The following is a 21,660-nucleotide window of genomic DNA, read 5'->3' as shown; positions in this document are numbered from 1 at the left end:
GTTTTAAATTCTTTCTTTTTCAAAATTTTTTCGACACTTGTATCTACAGATGTGCAATTTTGACATTTTAAAGATGGTTGTGTTTCATGTCGCTTATAAAATGTTCTTTTTGACAGACCCTGTTGCGTGATCACATTGGGCTTTTTTTCGTACATAGTTGCCATATTTATCCTCAATCATTTTGAATCACCCAATATCAGTCTTTAAAATAAGTGTTTTGAATAACTGGAAAAAAGTAGTTCAGTAGGTAACATATTGCATGTGTCATGTGTCCCGAATTCCCAGTTATCCATATTTCAAAATATTTATCGTAATATTTGTTATTGTGTATTTGTTTTCGTAAAGCACAATTATGAAATTTAAGATTATTTTCAAAATTCCTTCACAATCTTCTGATGTGTTGATGTTAAAAGATAATTTTGGCTAATGTGCAAAAACTAAATAACTGTTCTCCCTACAAATTTGTTTAGTGGAGTTTTTAATGGATAAAATTGAGATATGAACAATAACAACTTCATTAAAATGCTTTATTTCACAAAAGAAGACTAAGTTTAATAAAAAAAAATTTTTAAATCCGCATGATCAAAAAGATGTCATTTGGTCAAGAATAATAAAAGTCACGTCGTAGTTTAGTTGGTACGAATGTAACTGTCAAAACAAACGTGATTTTAACCTGATTTATTTGTTTGATTTTTGATTACTAACACGACGAACTCCTAGAAGTCTGATTAATCTGACATTTGAGTTTTGTTCAGTAAATAACGTTGAAAAAAAAAGTTGTCAAATGCTTGCATTGGTGGCTTCATAAGCTGTTAAATGAAACAGAAAGTATAGGACGAAAAAGTGGAAGTGGATGTAACAAAGGTATAGTCAAAGTGAAGTTATGCACTGAAAGAATTGCCAAAGTCTTCGAATGTTTGTACAGTCGTTGACCAAAATAAAATAGGACAAAGTAAATTTCGATAGTGTAATTCGATATTTTTGCGAAATCCATCTCTTAGGAAACAAAAGTGTCAAAAATAAAAAAACAATTCTGATATGTGTCATCATTCGACGATAATTCAAAAACTCACAATTACTCAATTCACGGCTTCCTAGATTAATAAGAGTCGAAGCCTCTAATACGGCTGGTCGAGTTCATCAGTTGCAGGCATTTTTTCTGTTCCTGAGAGGGCGCCACTATACATTTGTGTATTTGGCTGCTTAACCGCCTACAATTCTCATTTTAAAAAGAATCGTAATTTGTATGTTACATACACTACTTCAAAAAGTAGATTATTGATAGAAAAAAAAAACATTAATACGATTTTTCATTCATTTAATTAAAAAAATATTCGTTTTTTGGTAGAGGGCGCTACTATACTTTTGGCTTTTGAAGGAACAGACAGTTCAAGGAACTCGACCAGCCGTATTAGAGGCTTCGACTCTTATTAATCTAGGAAGCCGTGACTCAATTGAACATAATGACAGTGACGAGATGACAAGTAAAAAAACCCAACCTAACTTTTAGTAGATCAATCGTCAAGTCAAATCAAGTTGTAATCTGAGACACATACGGCCCAGTTACACTACACAAATCTTTGAATTGTGAAACTGTCTAAGGTAACACTTTGTCCTATTTTATTTTGGTCAACGACTGTACATACAAGAGAGAGAAAACCACGGCATTCTTGACGACAGATTTAAATATTTGAACGCTCGTTACAACTACAATTATTACTTAACGTTTTACAGACAAGTTTGATGCAAAAGTAAATATTCGCCTACAATAGTGTAGGTTTCGTTTGTGTAAAATATTTCATAGTATTCAATTGTCACGCCACCTGTTATCTTTCTAACATGGAAAATAACAAATACCTTTTAACATTTTTCCATAGAAAAAATATTTCCTGTAAATGTGATATCAAATATTTGCGTTTAATTTGCAACGCCAAAATCTAGTTTTCACCGAACACCAATCATGTTATCATGTCAACTGTAGTCGATAAGGATAGATTACTTTCAAAAAAGCAAACAACAAAGCCTATTTTCCCATAATTCCCCCTTCTTGTCACCCTAAAAGTGGTAACATGGCTTTCTTTATAAATAAGAACATCGTGATTTTTTTATAGTCATTCGAAAAGTTTCTTGTACGATATGGATCATCACCACCACCAACACGGACATCAACCAGGTATGACGCTTCATTTAATTGATAAATAAATCCATCAATATGACTTCATGTAGGACACCACCCCTGCGGATGTGGACCTCAGCACTTGCCACATTTGTCTCACTGCCAACATTTCCGGCCACCACCACCGCAGCCCCACCATCATCAGGATCATCATGACCACCACCATGAACCCCACCATGACCAGCATCACGGGCACCAACATGGACATCAAGGACACCACTAAATAAAAACGACAATAGAAAATTGTCATGAGTGTCATAAATGTGTGTTCTTACATGTTTTACAATAAAAACATTTGAAATGCTGATATTTTCTCAAATGTCAAATTAAAGATATTTTATTTATACCTGTTGGGTGATTCAAAATGGTTGTGGATAAATATGGCAACTTTAAAAAAAATATACGAAAATGTATGTGGCAACTGTGTGAGTGGGGTGGAGTTGAAATTTGTATGACATTTCATATGCGTGCATTTAATTTTTTTTACGATTCCAAATTGACTTGACAATTTTCAAAATTGCGCACTATCCTACCTATAGAATTACCACATACATTTTCTTATATACTGGCAAATATTTATCCACAACCATTTTGAATTATCCATTATTTTTCCAAGTTGAAAGATAAAAACTATTTTTTCGCAAAAATAATTACTCTTATCTTAATGTTTTTCCAAAAAATATCAGTTACATATGTTTATATTAAGTGCGTGAGTGAATGTTTCTTGTGGATGGAAAGGTCTTTTACGCCGAGACGCAGGTCGAGGCAGTAAAACAAAAAAAATACTTACATATATCTTTAATCTATCTGTATCTTGTATGTGTGTTATGTCAGTTTTTATTTATTGAAATACTTAACTAGAACTGATAACGACTCAATTACTTCAGAAAGGTGTAAACAGATTGATTTGATATTTTCGTGAACCCCCCCCCCCCTTGTTATCTCATTGCAGTTATAAACAAAAACATCGTGAATTTACTTATAGTAATGCGAAAAGTTGTGATTTAACACATCCTTCTATAAAATGGATCACCAAATCCACCATCAACACGGACATCCCCCAGGTATTACTTACCACATATTATTTTAAATTAAATAAATCTGGATTTATTACCTGAAATAGGGCGACATCACCCTTGCGGATGTGGTCCTCTGCACTTGCCGCATTTACCCAACTGTCAACACTTCCGACCGCCCCCGCCTCATCGTCATCACGATCAGAACGATCATCACCAGGAATCCCACCATGGCCAGCATCAAGGCCACCAACAAGATCATCGCGGACACTGTTAGAGAAAACAAACTAAATAGTAATTTACATTAGAGTACGGGAGGTGAATTTTCCAGCACGACAACTAAGTTTCAGGCACGATGGCGAAGCCGAGTCCCTGATTAGTAAGCCGAGTGCCTGGATTAGTTGGAGTGCCGGAAAATACCTCCCGTACGACATTTGTATTGGACTTTTCGGCTGATCAAAATATTAAATTTTTGAAAAATCAACGGTAATTTTATTATAGAATTTGACATCGTCAATAAGGGATCGTATGCTGTGGAATCAATTCCTTGACGACAGTAACGCTGCTTTGTTTTTTCCAAATAAATTATTTGCTGTGTTCATTAGGCTAAATTTTCACTGTTAGTGCTTGAAAAATTGATTTTAGTGTGTTAATCGACTGAAAAAAATGTCACATAGTTCAGATAGTGAGTTAAATGTGAGTACGAGTCGTAAAAGAAGGCCTAAATTCTGAATAACAATGTCAAACTTTTTGACATACAGAGCTGCCAACCCGATAGTTAGGGAGTGTTGCTTTAATTTTCATTTTGAAATTGGATTTTAAAATATCAATGAAAAAACAAATTTCTGTAGTTTGAATTACATTCCAATCATTCCATATTTCTCTGTAGAAGTAGGTACTCTAGATTCTACTACATCGAAATAGTTATTTACATTACAAATGCGGTAGGCTACATTTTACAGCGCGAGGTTTTTAGACAGAAACACGACCGCGCAGCGGGAGTGTTTTAATAAAAACCGAGCGATGTAAAATGCCTACCGCATTAGTAATGTACTAATATTTTGGGCAATATCAATGAAAAAACAAATTTCTATAGTTTTAATTACATTCCAATTATTCCATATTTCTCTGTAGAAGTAGGTACTCTAGATTCTACTACATCGAAATAGTTATTTACATTACAAATGCGGTAGGCTACATTTTACAGCGCGAGGTTTTTAGATAGAAACACGACGGCGCAGCGGGAGTGTTTTAATAAAAACCGAGCGATGTAAAATGCCTACCGCATTAGTAATGTACTAATATTTTGGGCAATATCAATGAAAAAACAAATTTCTATAGTTTTAATTACATTCCAATTATTCCATATTTCTCTGTAGAAGTAGGTACTCTAGATTCTACTACATCGAAATAGTTATTTACATTACAAATGCGGTAGGCTACATTTTACAGCGCGAGGTTTTTAGATAGAAACACGACGGCGCAGCGGGAGTGTTTTAATAAAAACCGAGCGATGTAAAATGCCTACCGCATTAGTAATGTACTAATATTTTGGGCAATATCAATGAAAAAACAAATTTCTATAGTTTTAATTACATTCCAATTATTCCATATTTCTCTGTAGAAGTAGGTACTCTAGATTCTACTACTTCGAAATAGTTATTTACATTACAAATGCGGTAGGCTACATTTTACAGCGCGAGGTTTTTAGATAGAAACACGACGGCGCAGCGGGAGTGTTTTAATAAAAACCGAGCGATGTAAAATGCCTACCGCATTAGTAATGTACTAATATTTTGGGCAATATCAATGAAAAAACAAATTTCTATAGTTTTAATTACATTCCAATTATTCCATATTTCTCTGTAGAAGTAGGTACTCTAGATTCTACTACATCGAAATAGTTATTTACATTACAAATGCGGTAGGCTACATTTTACAGCGCGAGGTTTTTAGATAGAAACACGACGGCGCAGCGGGAGTGTTTTAATAAAAACCGAGCGATGTAAAATGCCTACCGCATTAGTAATGTACTAATATTTTGGGCAATATCAATGAAAAAACAAATTTCTATAGTTTTAATTACATTCCAATTATTCCATATTTCTCTGTAGAAGTAGGTACTCTAGATTCTACTACATCGAAATAGTTATTTACATTACAAATGCGGTAGGCTACATTTTACAGCGCGAGGTTTTTAGATAGAAACACGACGGCGCAGCGGGAGTGTTTTAATAAAAACCGAGCGATGTAAAATGCCTACCGCATTAGAGCCCGATTTCAAGTCAGGGTGACAAATAGTTGGTGCAGCGCAATGTGTAGCTATCTTTGTCCTACACATTAATTACTAATACGCGTCATCTTTCTCAAACTTGCAATTTTGTGCCGTTACCATGACAATACAAGTTGCAACTCAACTTGAAATCGGCCTCTTAGTAATGTATTAATATTTTGGGCCAACGACCCATTCATTACTCGTTTTCTCAAATTTGTTGCAAATTTGTTGCAGCCAATAATTTCGCAAAGCCTGTCAAAGACTGACATTTGATTAATGAAATGACAGAAAGTTACCTATTATACCGATAACTGACATGCTTACGATTTAAACAACAAAATAAAGGATAAAAGAAAACCAAAAAATAAATGAGTTAGACAAGTATATTCTGATCATGTCAAGGAATTCTCTGCTTCCTTAATATCAGTCAGCTAAGTATATGGAAGAAAATGACGATGATGATGTCATCGGAGGAGCACTTTGCATGATATGTAATGACTTTGGCAAAAGTGAGAATTGGTACTGTTGTTCAATCTGTCGTAATTGGGCCCATGCAGCGTGTACTGGGTTTACTCCGTTAGAAGCAAAAAGAAAAGCCTATGTTTGTGACTTCTCAGATATATGGAAAGGTTTTTTTTTTTTTATTTGGCGTCGAAGTTGGCGTTGGAGAGTCGATTGAGAACGTACCACTGGTCTAAAGCGTAAGATTTAAACAGCTGATCCGTGATCCGTTAGTGCATTCACAATCGATTTTTCAACGCCAACTTCCACTCCAAATATTAAAAAAACACCCGTTATACAGGGTTTTCATAAATGATTCATGCATCAGGTGTGCTATGACTCCATGTATTTAAATGGAGACACAGCCTTCTTGTGACACGAATCATTTATGAAAACCCGGTACAAGTTTTATTGTAAACCATGTGAGAACGACAACACACAATTCAAACAAAAAAATGGATTGCATTTATGACACTCACGACAATTTTTTATTGGCGTTTTATATTATCTGTAAACTGCAACAGTGATGGTACGAGTTTACGTACGATCGTTTTTGTTAGTCTTCATTGGGGAAGTGAATATGAATGCGCTGATTGGGCTTCGTTGGCGGTGGCGGTGATTTCTGTGGATTGGGCCTTGAGGGCGCTGATTTCTTTGGCTGGTCGTCTTTATGTACGTAAAAATGTAGACTCTGAGGGTCGGGCTTTTGTGGCGGTAACCTCTTGGCTGGTCGTCTTTATGTACGTAAACATGTAGGCTCTGCTGATCGGACCTCGATGGTAGTTTACGTGAACTTTCGACGGGGCGATGCCCTACATAAAGTCATAATGACGGATTTATTTCTCAAAGACATGAAATGTCCTACCTGAGGGATCCCCGCGTTGCTGCTGGTGGCGATTATTCATATCGTACAAGAAACTTTTCGAATGACTATAAAAAAATCGAAGTGTTGTTATTTATAAAGAAAATCATCTTGACATTCTTGGGGTAACAGGAAGGGGAATTATGAGACAACAGGCTTAAAAGCTTTCTGTATTACCCTTTTTGAAAGTAATCCCGTCGTTATCGACTACGGTTGACACAATAACCATTGGTAGCCAGTAAAAACTACAATTTGGCGTTGTAAATTAAAGTCATATTTGATATCATATCTATAGGAAATAGTTTTTCTGCGAAAAAATGTAAAATAGGTATTTGTTATTTTTCATGTTGGAAAGGTGACAGGTGACTTCTTTATGATGGGATTAGCAGGTTGAAAGTAAATCTTACTCTGGATTAACGAAATATCTACCAGTAGTTTAATTTGAGTATTTATTGAAATATTCAATTCGCACTTTTACATATATTATATCAAGTAAAGACCACTTCTATACTCCTTTTCAATGAAATTGGCTTAAGAGTAGGCCATGACCGTGTAATGTAACTGTAGATGTGAAAGGTATTTTTTCTAATTTGCTGTTTTAACAAAGCTGTTAACGCATTGGTTTTGAATTATAAGGTTTTTGAGAGATGAACAAGAACAATCCAACAATCGACAGAATGGAAACCATACATTTTTAGAATAAATCTCACTGTTTCTAGTGATTATAAACACTAGAAACAGTTATTTTGGATTTTTTAATAAATGTCGTCTGAGACTAGATCATATCGTTCTGGTTAGTTTGACAACCATTGCATATATTGATAACATAATTACATAACATTTTTGATTTACAATGCAAACATTTCCGATAATAATGCGGAATCTGAAAAAGTGCCCCGAATGCTTGCAGCGTTTCCACGTTGAATAGCAAGGGAAATCCTCTCGAAAAGGAATTTCTTTGATTTTGAATCGCCTGATTCCGCAATAAGTCGGTTTCCGACGACATTAATTATCAAAATGGGCATGGTCTTATTTAAGTAGAGTATTCATCCAAGAAACTATTTCTATTTGAAAAAAAGGGAAACTAAGTCTTGTAGGGTTTAATTAAGCACCGAAATTTTTGTTTTCAAATTTTATTTTCTATTAAAGCTGCATAAGAACACATAGTAAAAAATAATAAATTTTAATTTTGGTATGAACGTTTTTAGTGCTTTTTTTTAACAGTGCCACCGATGGCCTCCTTGATGTCCGTGACATTGTTGGTTGTGATGGTAGACATGACGGCATCCATGTTGGCGATCATGGTGATCGTTGTATTGGTGATGTGAACAAGGTGACGATCCAGAATGATGGGAGTGAGACAAGTGTGGCAGGTCATGATGACCATGAGGTCCACATCTACGAGGTCCATGGCCTATACAAAATACATAGGTAGTAGGAACAATTTTTTTTCTTAACAAACGAATTATCGTACCTTGAGGGTGTCCATGTTGGTGATGGTGATGGTGGTGGTCCATGTTAAAATGAAGAAAGACGCTGAGTTGAATGAGAACAAAAGTCTTGAGATGACTATAACAAAAATTGCAAGATTTGTTATTTATATAGTCGTCACTCTACTAAGGGGGGGTTATTTAAAAGATACTGATAGATTAAACATATAAATATCTTTTATCTTTCGGAAAAACACCAAGGTTTATTTCAACGTCATTTCTACAAAAAACCTGTATTATCTTTACACTTGGAAAGATACAGTGTAGAGTGTCATTTCTAAAAATAACATAATACAAAGAAGCATATATCAAACTTACACGTGTAGATAATACTTTTATTTTTGTTAAAAGTATTAAAATTGCACTATGTGGCGCAATTTCGTCGTAATTTCCATAAAAAACATTTATTATCTTTTCAGTTATAAAGATACAAGGTTGAAGGTCATTTAAAAAAAAAATTTGAGAAACGTAAATCAAATAAATCTTGTAAAACCATTTTTTTGTTCGACACTGTCAAAATTTGAGAATTTTCTCCTCTGTGAACGGATTTTGATAAATTTGACAACTTGTCAAAACGAAACGTCAAGCTAATTTTAAAGATTTTTAGCGATTTGGAGCCTTTAAGGGGCTCGTCGAACAAAAAAACGTTGTATTCAACTCGTTTTTGTGTAATTTGAGCTTTTTTTGGCACTCGTGGACCTTTAAAACTCTCGTTGCACTCGAGTTTTAAACTGGTCCACTCATGCCAAAAAAGCCAAAATTACACACGAACTCGTTAAATAAATAACTATAACGTTACAATGTATTTATTTTTCTGAGAAGTAACGAAACTTTATATTAATAATATAATTACATAAAATTTTTGTTTGATAATACAAAAATTTCCGATAATATTGCGGAATCTGGAAAAGTGCCCCGAATGCTTGCAGCGTTTCCACGTTGAATGGCAAGGGAAATCCTCTCGAAAAGGAATTTCTTTGATTTTGAATCGCCTGATTCCGCGATAAGTCGGTTTCCGATGACATTAATGACATCTTGTAAATATACCCACAGATATTTTTTTAATAATATACATATTGGGATATAAAGTTAGTAAGTGCATTATGGAAGAGTTTGAAAAATCGAGACGAAGTCGATCATATTATTAGAAAAATGAGTATCAGGAAGATTTTAATTAATCACCAGTTACTCAAGTTACGTTACAAATGTCCTTGGTTTTAATTTATTTTTGTAGTTATTATAGGTATTGCAAACCAGCAGTGGAATAACGTAGAAGACTAAAAGCAATTAAAAAAAGATGTAGCTCAAAAATTAAATGTCATTTTAATTTTTGGCATAGAATTTTTTTTAAATATTTTCCGAGTTCTACATGAAGCCTAGTAGCTCGTGGTTAAAAATTTTGCCGCGCACTTATGGGACACCTGTATACACGCTTAATTTATGAAGTTATGAAAACCAGACATAAATTAAAAAAACTCTTGAAAAACCAAAGGTTTCAAATAAATAAACCTTCTGAAATGTGACAGATGTGTGTTTGATCATAAACAATTAAACATCAATCAGTCCTTGTTAAGTAAGGACATCTTAAATTACTTTGGGGGTCATTCTCGAAACCCGGTAAGGTTCGACAAGACATTGCAAATTCACAACCATAACAACTGACATTGTTGAAGCATTGTATTTGCCGTTTCGTTCACGATTTGCAAATTAGGTATCTGAGTTTCGTGCATGATCCCCTTAGTAATTACATAATATTCACCATGTTGCAAAATATGGTGCAATTTAAAAATTGCACCAGGAAACAACAAATTACGCAATTTTTACAGTAATGGTGCAATTTAAAAAAGGTTTAAGAAAAATAAATCATTATAATTATTTAAGCTGGTATAAGTCCAAATTATATTAAATGATTCTTAGTACATTGTTGGAATTTTATTTTTAGAAATAACACCAAAATAGCTATTTACATAAATGAAAGATAAAAAGTATTGTAGAATTTACAACGCAATAAACCTTATCTTGTTTTCCACGAAATAAAATTATTTGTATCTTTTATCTCTGAAAATATATCTTCTCTCCAAAACTGATAACAACATAACTTCCAAAAATTCCAAAAAAGGACAAAACAAATACATTTTTAGGACCATTTTTCTTTAACCTCCATTCTCTTTTTTTGACATGCGACAAAGATACTACCTTTATAAACAAGAAACTTCGGTGAGATTTGTTAAATTATTCGAAGACTTTTGGCTTTCCACATCATCCACAACATGGACCACTGCTACCACCATGACCACGAACATTCGCAAGGAATGGAAAATTATTTTTTATATTTATTTATTTTATTTATTACATACAGGGTGATTTACGAGGAATAATGAGCCCGACGGAATAGAAAATGCAACCCACAATACATTGCAACAAAAAGCCGGACATGGAAGCGGTAAATGTCCGGGTTTTTCTCCTGATGAATTGCGGGTTGCATTTTCTATTCCGTCGGGCTCATTATTCCTCGTAAATCACCCTGTATTTGTATAATAGTAACTCTACTTCGCTCTCTCATTGTCTAAGTTTAGTGAAGCTGAGTTATAATTTCGTTTCTCAAAAACGGAGAATCATTTTTATGCTTATTTTCAGTTTATCAATAATTTAATTTTACTGCTCAATTGTCGACGGTTCGGTAAAATCCACACCAATGTCAATCATATTTGCTGTCGTCAGTCATCTGTCATCCACTCAGGCAGGCATGTTTGTGGTTGCCCACACCTTTTCCACCAATGTTTATGTCCGCGACGTTCGCACTCTAGTGGAACTGGGAAATCCTGCAGGCACGGTCGTCGACATACGGTCACGGTCAACAACTGCAACCCAGCATCGTGCATTGTTGTCACATTATACTTGAATGTTTATTGTTTATATTTACTTTAATCAAGAATAATAAAAACATTGTTGGACAGATAACAAGCTCTTTTGGAAAACAATAAGTAGGTCTGAGCTTTTAGCTGTGCTGATTACAAAACACAAAAGAACATAATCTCTACGTGTCAAAACAATTTGGCGTTCTATTATTTAATCATATAGTTTATATGTAATCTATATTGAACAACATAGCGTGCTATCATTTAAATTATAAATTAGAGTAGGCGAGATTTTTTTATACGATGTTTATGGTTCTATGCTCTAAATCAAACATTTTGAAACGTCACTTTGACAAATTTTAAATCAAATTGTCAACAGCCCGTTGGTAGTGCCAACCTAATTTAAAATTCACAGCCCGCTTTAATTTATAATTTAAATGATCGCACGGTACAATGTTAAAAAAGAACGACTGTTGGATTATAATAATTACGGAATGAGTATTCGTTTTTGTTCCCTCTCTCTCAAAACATTGACGTCACTCGTCACAATAGAAATCCCCACTTAAATTGCGCAATAACTGTATGTACATATACTTACATTTACATCTAGACTACCAGTCGTGCAAATTTCTTTTCGTGCGCAGAATAGTATTCAGTTATAATGCGTCACGACCACCATAACCACCACGGCCACCATGATCACCATGGTCACCACGACCACCACGGTCATCATGGTCACCACGGACACCACGGTCCTCACGGACATCACGGTCCCGACGGACATCACGGACCCCACGGACGTCACGGTCCCCAAGGACATCACGGTCCCCAAGGACATCACGGTCCCCACGGACATCACGGTCCCCACGGACATCATGGAGCCCACGGCCATCACGGTTCCCACGGACATCATGGTCACCATGGACATCATTCCCATGGAATGCACATAGCAGGCAATGTCCACGAACGTCGTATGGAACAGTACCATGGTCCACCTGCACCATCTGCCTCACCATGCGGTAAATCCAATTCTTTTTTTTAACATTTTGATTGTTTTACTGAAATAATTTATTTTGTAGGTGTTGAGCATCAAGCTGTGCCGTCCCCGCGGCCCAATAGAGGCGGTCGTCACGAACGTCAGTGTAACTGTTGCCGCTAGTTCTCAACATTCTAAGGACCATGTGGACCACTTCAACCGAATAAAATAAAACTGAATAAAAAAATAATAAAATGTTTTTTGATATTGATTAATTTATTTTTTGTAAAACCTTGAACCCAAAAATAAAAATTTGCGCTAGGAAGATACCTGATTATAGCTATATTTACGTTGTGAAAACTGATAAATTCAACGTAAATACAGATGGTTTAAAAAATTGCGGTTGGTAGACTTTGTTTGTCGTGAAGGTCGAATCAAGTTCAGACTTGACATTAGCGGATGTGATCATTATTTGAAGTACAGCAAAACAAACAACGAAAAAAGAAAACATGTTAAATCCTTATCAGAATTACCAACTGCGTTTGTAACCTTGTATTTTTACGCCTCAAATTTGATAATTAGTGTTGTGTTAATCTTATCTCTCTAAAAAAACATTAGGGGTACCTACCTACTTATTACAAATACGAGATAAAATCGTTAAGTGTTTGGAACCCATAGGGTTAATTATGACATGACATTATTGACAGGTCTCATTTTGAAAAAATAGCATTTCGCAGTGATACCAAACTTAAAACGCAATTTTTATTTACAGAAAGTATAAAATACACGAATGTCAAAGCAGAACATAAAAAATATCACAGTATAGTACAGCTGCAGTACTTGGTTTCCTCCCTTTGTCCATCGTTGAGCCCTTCCTGGTACACCCATGAATCATTCGGTGGCACGAAATGCCCCTCGTACCGATGGTCCAGGTCGAAATTAGACCCAAAGGGCCCTTGGTCTTGTTGCGACTCGACATAGGAGGAACCCACGCTAAACTGGGACCCAAAATGGCTGTCACTATTGTGGTGGAACTCGTTGTGGTACCGGTTGCTCATTTTGACTCGACTTCGACAGTAACAAAAATAAAGTAAATCGCATTCGAAATACTTATCGTTGTCTCTTATCGGTGTTGTCAATGCGAAAATTAAACGATCACACAACAAAAACAAGTCTTGTCGTTGGGCTTGCTGGGTCGCGGGGGGCGGTGCGGAATGGGACGCACCTGGTGGCGCGGCGGGGCGTAGGGGGCGCGAATGGGGCTGCTGGGCACGTTGACAAAACACATCGTGGAGCTCTAGACTTGACACGAAAAATTACACCCAACTCCTGAATATATTGACGGCTTGTTATCTTATCATGTCGCATTAAAGATGATAATTGATTCTAATAACACCTGCTGTTAAATAATCACAGACATGGAGGCATATTCGTTGCTAGCGACGGAACGTCCTCTGGTGGGGTGGTGGCGTCCCGACGCATTAAAAGAAACAATTCTTTTTTATTAGACAAAGCCAAAAATACACAAACGCCAAAACAGTGTTGTATAACCGCAGTATTCGATCTTCTGCAGTTGTCCATCGTTTAGTTCTTCATGGAGGCCCCATTCGAGTAGAAATTAGACTCGTAGAGTCTTTCGTCCTGATGCAACCTACCATGGGAGAAACCCATACTGAATAGGGGCTCAAAATGGTACCATGATGCTGATTTTACCTCGGCTTCCACAAAAATATAGAGAACGTATTCATCGTTGTCTCTTATTAGTTATTAGCAGGAGAAGTAAGAAATAAAAGATGTCACGTGACGACTATGTCATACATTTTGACAGAAAGCAGACATTTGACAGATCGGGAATGCGTGTCGTGTCGTTTAGTACTTCTGAAAAACATGTCTGCAGTAAAATCGCGGCAAAAAAATAAAAAATTCGAACCGTAAACCAGTTGGCTTTAGAAATAACCTTAATGTTGGGACGCGACTTGGGTTCAACTTGTAACGTATTGAATAACAGTGCCTGTATGGGCACATCTGCGGATTTCAGTTCCTTCAGTTGGTAGGATATATTTGGGTGAGCTAGTAAAATATCTAATTTTGTCCATCCTGGAAAGCTAGTGTGACTGCAAAATAAAGGTGACATTTTCGGAAGAAGATGCACCGAAACCTACTTGTTGAACGGTGGTGTCTTGAAAAGCATGTAGTAGAGCAATTCCCCCAAGCTCCAAATGTCCACTTGGGGATTAAAACTACCAGCCCCTGTCAAAAGCTCAGGAGCGACGAAATCTGGGTCTTCGATGAGCATGGACGTCGGCACCACGTGGCTCAACCCGTGATCGTTAACCTTCACGATCGGCAGAAATCCCTTGCTTATGAACACGCTAGACGGCTGAAAAAGACGAATCAAAAGAGATTCAAAACTGGGGACTAGTGTCAAGTGTCGCCAACCGTCGCAGAGGCGCCAACCTGACAACACACCCGCCTTCTAAAATAGTAGCGTTTAATTACTTTAAGACGTCCGTGCGTTACTTTGACAACCTCGTGCAAGTGAAAGACCGCCGCGACGATCTGGCCAAACACAAAACTCATTGTTGGTGTTTCGACAATCTGCTCGAGACGAATGAAATCTTCTACGTAACGTTGCACCAAGAAGACGCAATCCTTCGTCTGCGCCACGTGAACTATTTCCATCAGATTCGCCTGCAAATCCCACATTATTTTGGTTTCGATTTGTCAATTCCAACTCCCTACGTGATCCACTACTTTCAAATCCATCAATTTGCGAATTTCTGAGAAAGGTGTCTTTTTCGGAAAAATTTTGACGGCATAGGGCGCGCAACTTTTCTACAAGATCGCATTTTGAGTACTGGTCTCGACCCGAATCTCACCTACCTTGTGAAACGCAAAACACAGTTTTCTCATGTCTGTGCTGTTGATGGTGGCCCCCAAAACGAATCTATCGTGTAGAACTGAAGGCAACACGTTGCTCGTCGTCGCACAATCCAAAATCATGTTAAAAGTGTAGGCTAGAAGAAAAAATCAAGTTGAATGAAGATTGACGATTTGACAACCAACACTGGGTGCCATCGGGGCTTGTGCTGATCACGTCACCGTTCAACAAATATTTCTTCTCGATGACCGCAACATTATTAACTGTGACATGGCTGTTGTTCAACCTTTTTATGTAGACAGAATAGATGTTAGGATCGTCGACCTTGATGACCTCGAATTGTAGACTCTTATCATCAGTAGCAATTGCTAAGGGTGATCGTTTGGCCTTGACCGTTACCACGCCCTTGAACTGTTCTAAAATTCATTTTCGTACTAGACTCACGACTGAAACTAACACTGACCTAATCCACCGTTGTTTGCTTCACAAGGAGTGAATTTACCCCAAGAATAATTAAGATATTTACTCATCTTAGACTGTCTCTTTTGGCCACCAAATCAGACACAAACAAAGAAAAAACAAGCAAGAAGTTTGGAGGGATAAAAATCGCACAGAAAAACTTCACCTTTTGACAGACACTTCCGGACCAGACATTTAAGAGTCATGTCTTAGCTTAACCCAAACCAGCACGTGTTACGACAGTAAAATCTTTATTTGACTCTAAATGACACAATATGGATACAGTTTAAAACATCTTTAAAACTAGGGAATTTTGTTTTGTTTAGTTTAATTTGTAATTGACATCAAATTGCCTTGTGGAAACCTTTTCAATGTTTCCTCCTAGGAATATCTCCTTCAGTTGTCCATTTTTCGGTATTTAACATTTTGCAATAAGTTTGACAGTGACAGTGGTTGACAGTAGTAAAAAATAAGGTTAACCGTCCTAATGCTTGCTTTACAACTTTATGTCAGTCAACTGACTTTGACGACCAAAGTAATATGTCCCCAACATGGCCTCCTTGATCGAAAGAGACAAAGTCTCTTTCGATCTAGGAGGCCATGGTCCCCAATAGTACCACGCAAAGCTTTATCGTCGATGTACTTTTGGGGACACGGAAAACTGGGCAGATGTGTCATTCAGTTGTCAAAATTTCTATACCATACCTTAGCTACTCATAAACAAGCTTAAATTAATTTGACAGGTTTTTTTGAAAATATCAATCATAATGACAGTAAAGGTGCATTTACATTGACACTTTTTGAAATGACAATAGCAGACTGCTCAAGATTCCATGTCCCTCATTGTACAGTCGATGGACAAATAAAACTGGGACAAAAATGACAATCACATACATTCAAAATTTACAAATCTCCATCGTTTAATTACGGCTTTATCACAAATAGGTTAACTTTGGTATGACATATTGTATACACACTGACAAATATATTGACAATTCAATAGTCGGATTTACATAGATTAAATTTTAAGTGTCCCAGTTTTATTTGTCCATTGACCGTACCAAAGAAGTGCTGACGCTCTGACGGATTTTAAAGGAAACCTGTAGAACGCACTCGCTTGTTAGAGTTTCCACATCAAATCGCTATCCTGAAATAATTTATCAGACACAGATTGGAACAACTTGCAGATGTAGACTATTTGAAACCAGTTGTGCTGACAGAGACCCTTCACACTGGGACGCACGTTAGAACTGACGTTCAACAACGTGTCCACGACATTCTGCAAGTTCCACTCTTGGTCGTTGACGTCTTTTGTCAAAACGCGTCGTTTTTGCATTTTTTGGAAGAAACATTTTGGTGGGAGTCGTTGCGAAGAGTCAACCCATCAGATGGACAGCTACGTGGGTTTGTTTGTAGTCTCAGAGGCGCAACAGATCTTCGACAACATAACTCCGTGATAGTTTATTGGGGAGTACAGCTTTCTTGAGATTGAAAGGCACAATTCGCAGTTCAAAATGTAAACTAAAAGAAGAATTCTGTCAATTTGTACGACTAGAGGGATGAATGGCAAGGTTTTGGGAAGTCACGACTGAAACCAATGACGTCTCCGTTGAGGATTCTCATTTATTGCCCCACCAATATTCTTCCGTTGACGAAAGTACCACTTGTGCTGCAACAATCACTAATAAAAATTAAATATGTACTCAAAACCGGCAGGTTTGAACAGGATGAATTCGCAGTGTGGCGAACTTCCAAATGTTGTCCTCGGACGGTACAACTCTGAAAGGAATTGGGTCAGGTCAGGTCAGGTTCAACGATCAACAAAAAGTGAAATGGTAAAAAGTGAGAAGTACAATCAAGACGTAAAAAGTAACATGGTATTTACAAGATTACAGTTTTTAGTTTGAATTGCTGGACAGATTTTTTAGCAGCATCGCTGCACTCTTCTGGAGATGGTTGTCCTAAAAACCAAGACGTCACAACTGTTCAAAAGCTTGCACAAGAATACCTTTGCGAACCAGTCGTGTCGCCAGACAGTTACAATGTCCATTCTTTCGTCAATCGCGACCTCCATCATGCCGCACAAGAGGTTCGAGATGACCCCTATGTCAAAAACACCCTCGAAGTGTCTCTCAACTGGAAACTCTCTGATCATTGCTTGCCGCGACACTCCAGACTCTCTGTAACAGTTTTGTACCGTTTGGTCGACCACCATCTTGGTCTCACCTGAAAGGCAACTCTTTGAACATCATGTAGTAGAGGATCTCTCCGAGACTCCAAATGTCAGCGCTTTGGGAGAATCTGGAGGTGTAACCCACCAGTTCGGGAGCCACAAAATCCGCCTCCCCCGAAATTCGGGGCTCGGTCTCGGCCAGGATCTCTGCGAGGCCAAAATCGGCGACCTTGACCAGCGGAATGTGTCCAACGTAGCAGATCATCAAGTTTTCGGGCTGGAAGTAGCGCGTTTGAGATGGTTTTCGCTGCAAGACCACTCACTTTCAAGCGTCCGTGGTAGATTCTCAAGTAGCAGTGGAGGTATCTGACTGCGGCTGTGGCCTGAAAGAAGATTAGTTTGGCTTCGGCGTCGTTCAGGGCGGTGTCCATTCGGGAGAGGAGGTTGCCGCACCTGCAGTTTGGCGTCACGACGAAGAAGTCGTCGAAGTTTTGGTCGATTCTAATCATTTGGAGCAAAAAGGGCTGAAATCGAGGAGTAGTGTAACGAGAAAGAAAGGTGTTGGTGTTTACGTTGCGCTTGAGCTTCCAGCGTGTAAATCTGAAATTTTTCTCGAAGTCGTTCGATTTGGGGAGTTTCTTCAACAGGTACTCTCCGGAAGTTTTCTGAAAAGGATTGAAGTTGAGAGGAGGTACAGCGCAAGGTCAGTCTACCTTATCGAAGATCACATCGATTGTTTTCCGATTGTCGTTGTAAATTTGACACCCCAGCACGAAACAGCTTTGGAGAGAGAAGCACAAGTTGTTGCTGTTGTCATTGGGAGTGAGGAGCATCTTAAACACGTAAACTAAAACCAGAAGTGGTGAAATTTGGAAATGTTTGAGCTTGTTAGCCAAACTGTTATAGTTGCGCTTGTTGAATGCGATAACGTCGTTGTGAAACAGCATCGCTGTTTTATTCTTCTCCAGAAGACCTCCGTTGACGTAAATTCCAACAGCCCCAGCTTCGCCCGTGTCAGTTATGTAAACTGAATAGTTGCGATTATCTCTGTTTATCTCGATGCAAGTGTCAGGAAACGATGAGAAAATGTCGAGGTTCACGTCGCATTTCCACGAAGTTCCGAATAGAATTGAAGAATCGATTAGATCTAGAAGGACACAATTTCGTAACAAATCGGTAGGGGAGGAGAGTGCAGACCTTGCTGTGGTAATGCTGACCAACAAGGCAACAACCTGCCCCACGGGGTCTTGGTTTCTTCAGATTTAAACGCAAGTGTCGCCATTCTATCACCAACAACGCAAAATAAAGAAAAACTACACTTGCGAGAAAAACCTGTGGGAATAAAAACTACGAAGGTCAAGGATTTGGTTGATACATGCAGATGTTTAAATCTTTGGTGGGACAGGTTGAAGTTGAGTGAGAGGACAGAAGCAGCTTAAAATACCGATTTCAATTTAATTTTATCCTAAAATGGCGCCGAATTTTAAATTTGTGTCCCACGATCATTTGTGATAAATAATCGTGTCCAGTGGTTAACACGAGATGTCACCGATAGTGACGTTGCGTCATAGACAACACAGTAAACCTATAGAACGCAAACTCCTATGCATTTTCCCTGTTTTTTTGGAAACGCACCCACCACAAGCCGCCAGGGGACGCTGCGGTTTTATAAAAATCATAGACAACACAGTTTACTGTGTTGTCTATGATAAAAATAAAAATCGCGGAAACTTATGCCAAAATTTAAAAAAATTATATTTTGACATATCAAGTCATAAGGGTCATAAGTAATAAGTTTACTATTGTGAGACTTTGCACCGGGCAAAGGTATTATAAACCATGTAGAACTCGCCATAGATTTCCAAATCCAATTAAATATCCTGGGCGTTTTATGGAATGTATTAAAAAGACTGGTAACAAGCAGTTATCATCTTTGGAGCCTATGAAAGTGTTGGTATAACAGCTACACTGTGTGTGGATTTCATTTTACCAGCAAAGACTTCGGCACGAACGAATGTGGCCGTACCCTCGATATAACTTCCCTCCTTTTCCAGTCCAGATTTACTTCCAGTAATTGTAAAAAAATATTGATAATTATATTTTAACTGAAAACTACTTTTTATAGAATTTTCATCCGATCTACTGATCTACGACATTTCTACTGAAGACACTATAATTGTGTAACTCCTGTTTTATGTAGTAATGAAGTAGAAGATATAAATTCTTATGATGTGAAAGTTTCAAAAAGAAAATAAGAAAAGCTCAGCATATTCAACTTCAATTCAATTCAATTTTAAAAAGGCAAAATGTCGATCCAAAATTCGGACTGTAATGAACCGAAAACGTATAAAACTTCATGCAAAATTCGATGAAAATAAACAGCAAAATTTTGGGTGAGGATGCAAGAAATACCAAACCAAAATTTATAAAAATGCAACGGAAATGTATCGAAAAAGATTAAAAATAAAAACCTCAAAATAAATGTAGTCTTTTAGTTTCATAAATAATTTACTTTAAATTAAAATAAATAAAAAAGCCAGGATATCCAGCTGGCTGTGTCTTATTTTGCACCTACCACAAGCCAGTAGATGGCGTCGGGGCACAAAAAACTATGGGAGTTTGCGTTCTATAGGTTTACTGTGTTGTCTATGCGTTGCGTCATAGACAAAATAAGAACATATAGAACGCAAACTCCCTATACATTTTTTGGGCACAAAGCGTTTACCGCCATCTCTTATCCTGGTGAGGGTGCAAAATCACAGCCTACTGGATGAGTTTACCTTTCCTTTGATTTTTTTTTATCATTGCAAATTTTCACAACAAATTAAAACGCTAGCAATACTTTCGATTTTTTATTTTCAACCGTTTTTTATACAGTTCTGCTGCATTTTTATAAATATTATTTCTAAAATCTATCTTTCTTGTATCTTTACCGCTTAAAATTAAATTTAATCCCTTAATATAAGTAAATATGGTTATATTAATAATTTTGCCAATGATTTCATCTTCAATTTTATTTTTATGTTCACAAGTGAACGAAAACTTAACATGATGTTGAATTACTGTTGAAATTTTGCTTTTAATGTTTTCGGCCGAAGTTATGTTACTCAATATAATTTTGGAAATATTATAAATCTTATTAATATTTTTTATAAACTCTAAAGTGCAATATTTTAACTTTCGACTTTCAGCATTATACTCTCGTTCATTAGTTAATTTGTAACATTGTTCATTTTCTGAATAGTTACTAATAATTTGAGATTTACAATCTTGACAATTTAAATGTTTTAATGTTTTAGTAATCCATCCTGATACATAGCCTATAATACTTTGATGTAGTTTTTTTTCTAATTCCGAAAGATTTGAGATATACTTATTTACATTGAAAATTTCGTATGACAATTCACTATTTTGGTAATCATTACTGTTCATTTTGTCTACTAATCCACGTATATTGAATAAATCTGGAATATTTGTTTTTTCGCAGTTTGTCCCTATTGATTTTGTTCCACAAAAATTTCGAATCATGAGTGATTTAAAAGTTTCTCGAAATTGTATAGCTGTTGGATTTACAGCTCGGCTCCTCTGATTTCTAACTTTTCCAAAATAATTTTCGATAACATCCTGATTTAGAGCGCGAGGTAAAAAAAACTTACACTTGCCACCTTCTACTAAAATTTTGTATAAATCCAAAAATCCTTCTAATGTTTTGATCCAATTTTTTAAGGAAGGAGGTACTGTTTTTTTTCCAAAATTGTCTATAAAGTACATATTCCGTAAATGTTGGACTGCTTCCTGCCAAAATTTTGTATGCCCCGAATTTTTGTAAACCCCACCAGAAAGAGGTTTCCCGCAGCGTGGATGAAGTGTCCCCCCATTCACACTATCAAAGAGTTTGTCAAAAAAATGTACTATTTTTGCAGTTCCCATTGCTTCATGATTTAAGTTTGTTCCACCTGTTAGTTAAAATATATATTAGATTATTAACAACAA

At 36.8% G+C, this 21,660-nt stretch overlaps 3 protein-coding genes and 2 long non-coding RNA genes across 9 annotated transcripts; 2 read left to right on the top strand and 3 right to left on the bottom strand.

Annotated features, from left to right (window-relative positions):
- Window positions 1-722: 722 nt before the first annotated feature.
- LOC138137945 (hepatitis A virus cellular receptor 1-like) lies at window positions 723-12,425 on the top strand. 3 transcript variants are annotated; one of them, XR_011161924.1, is made up of 6 exons: window positions 723-864; window positions 2,112-2,173; window positions 2,227-3,240; window positions 3,300-8,261; window positions 10,958-12,197; window positions 12,258-12,425. XR_011161924.1 is itself a non-coding variant. In XM_069057562.1 (2 exons), exon 1 carries the CDS (start codon window positions 11,874-11,876, stop codon window positions 12,126-12,128), a length of 255 nt encoding a protein of 84 aa, XP_068913663.1. In that variant the 5' UTR covers window positions 11,779-11,873; the 3' UTR covers window positions 12,129-12,197; window positions 12,258-12,425. The 3 variants fall into 3 exon arrangements, 1 of the variants encoding a protein (XP_068913663.1); XR_011161923.1 differs by lacking the exon at window positions 723-864 and adding an exon at window positions 1,448-1,602; XM_069057562.1 differs by lacking the exons at window positions 723-864; window positions 2,112-2,173; window positions 2,227-3,240; window positions 3,300-8,261 and having other exon boundaries at window positions 11,779-12,197.
- On the bottom strand, window positions 7,948-10,535 carry LOC138137948 (uncharacterized). Its single transcript, XR_011161927.1, has 3 exons — window positions 10,517-10,535; window positions 8,305-8,399; window positions 7,948-8,244 (listed from the first exon to the last, which is right to left on the bottom strand). It is a non-coding gene; the product is annotated as an uncharacterized lncRNA (long non-coding RNA).
- Window positions 12,426-12,902: 477 nt separating the features above from the next.
- LOC138137943 (ovarian-specific serine/threonine-protein kinase Lok-like) lies at window positions 12,903-15,778 on the bottom strand. 3 transcript variants are annotated; one of them, XR_011161922.1, is made up of 8 exons: window positions 15,499-15,778; window positions 15,221-15,451; window positions 15,038-15,171; window positions 14,897-14,989; window positions 14,654-14,845; window positions 14,317-14,534; window positions 13,868-14,268; window positions 12,903-13,805 (listed from the first exon to the last, which is right to left on the bottom strand). XR_011161922.1 is itself a non-coding variant. In XM_069057561.1 (8 exons), the coding sequence occupies exons 1-8, from the start codon at window positions 15,563-15,565 to the stop codon at window positions 14,024-14,026; spliced, it is 1,128 nt and encodes a 375-aa protein (XP_068913662.1). In that variant the 5' UTR covers window positions 15,566-15,778; the 3' UTR covers window positions 12,903-14,023. The 3 variants fall into 3 exon arrangements, 2 of the variants coding, with proteins under 2 accessions (XP_068913662.1, XP_068913661.1); XM_069057561.1 differs by having other exon boundaries at window positions 12,903-14,032; window positions 14,085-14,268; XM_069057560.1 differs by having other exon boundaries at window positions 12,903-14,268.
- Window positions 15,779-17,233: 1,455 nt separating this feature from the next.
- Window positions 17,234-19,189, bottom strand: LOC138138815 (ovarian-specific serine/threonine-protein kinase Lok-like). The gene is made up of 8 exons (XM_069058904.1): window positions 18,865-19,189; window positions 18,566-18,814; window positions 18,381-18,514; window positions 18,240-18,332; window positions 17,991-18,191; window positions 17,721-17,944; window positions 17,503-17,674; window positions 17,234-17,455 (listed from the first exon to the last, which is right to left on the bottom strand). Exons 1-8 carry the CDS (start codon window positions 18,947-18,949, stop codon window positions 17,393-17,395), a joined length of 1,221 nt encoding a protein of 406 aa, XP_068915005.1. The 5' UTR covers window positions 18,950-19,189; the 3' UTR covers window positions 17,234-17,392.
- A 193-nt stretch (window positions 19,190-19,382) lies between these two features.
- On the top strand, window positions 19,383-20,149 carry LOC138138816 (uncharacterized). The gene is made up of 2 exons (XR_011162112.1): window positions 19,383-19,683; window positions 19,793-20,149. It is a non-coding gene; the product is annotated as an uncharacterized lncRNA (long non-coding RNA).
- The last annotated feature ends 1,511 nt before the right edge of the window (window positions 20,150-21,660 follow it).

The sequence above is a fragment of the Tenebrio molitor genome, chromosome 9 (assembly GCF_963966145.1).
Source record: "Tenebrio molitor chromosome 9, icTenMoli1.1, whole genome shotgun sequence".
In the NCBI taxonomy this organism is placed as follows: Eukaryota; Metazoa; Arthropoda; class Insecta; order Coleoptera; family Tenebrionidae; genus Tenebrio; species Tenebrio molitor.
The sequence above is the reverse complement of the archived record's forward strand: the minus strand, read 5'-3'. Positions and strand labels throughout refer to the sequence as shown.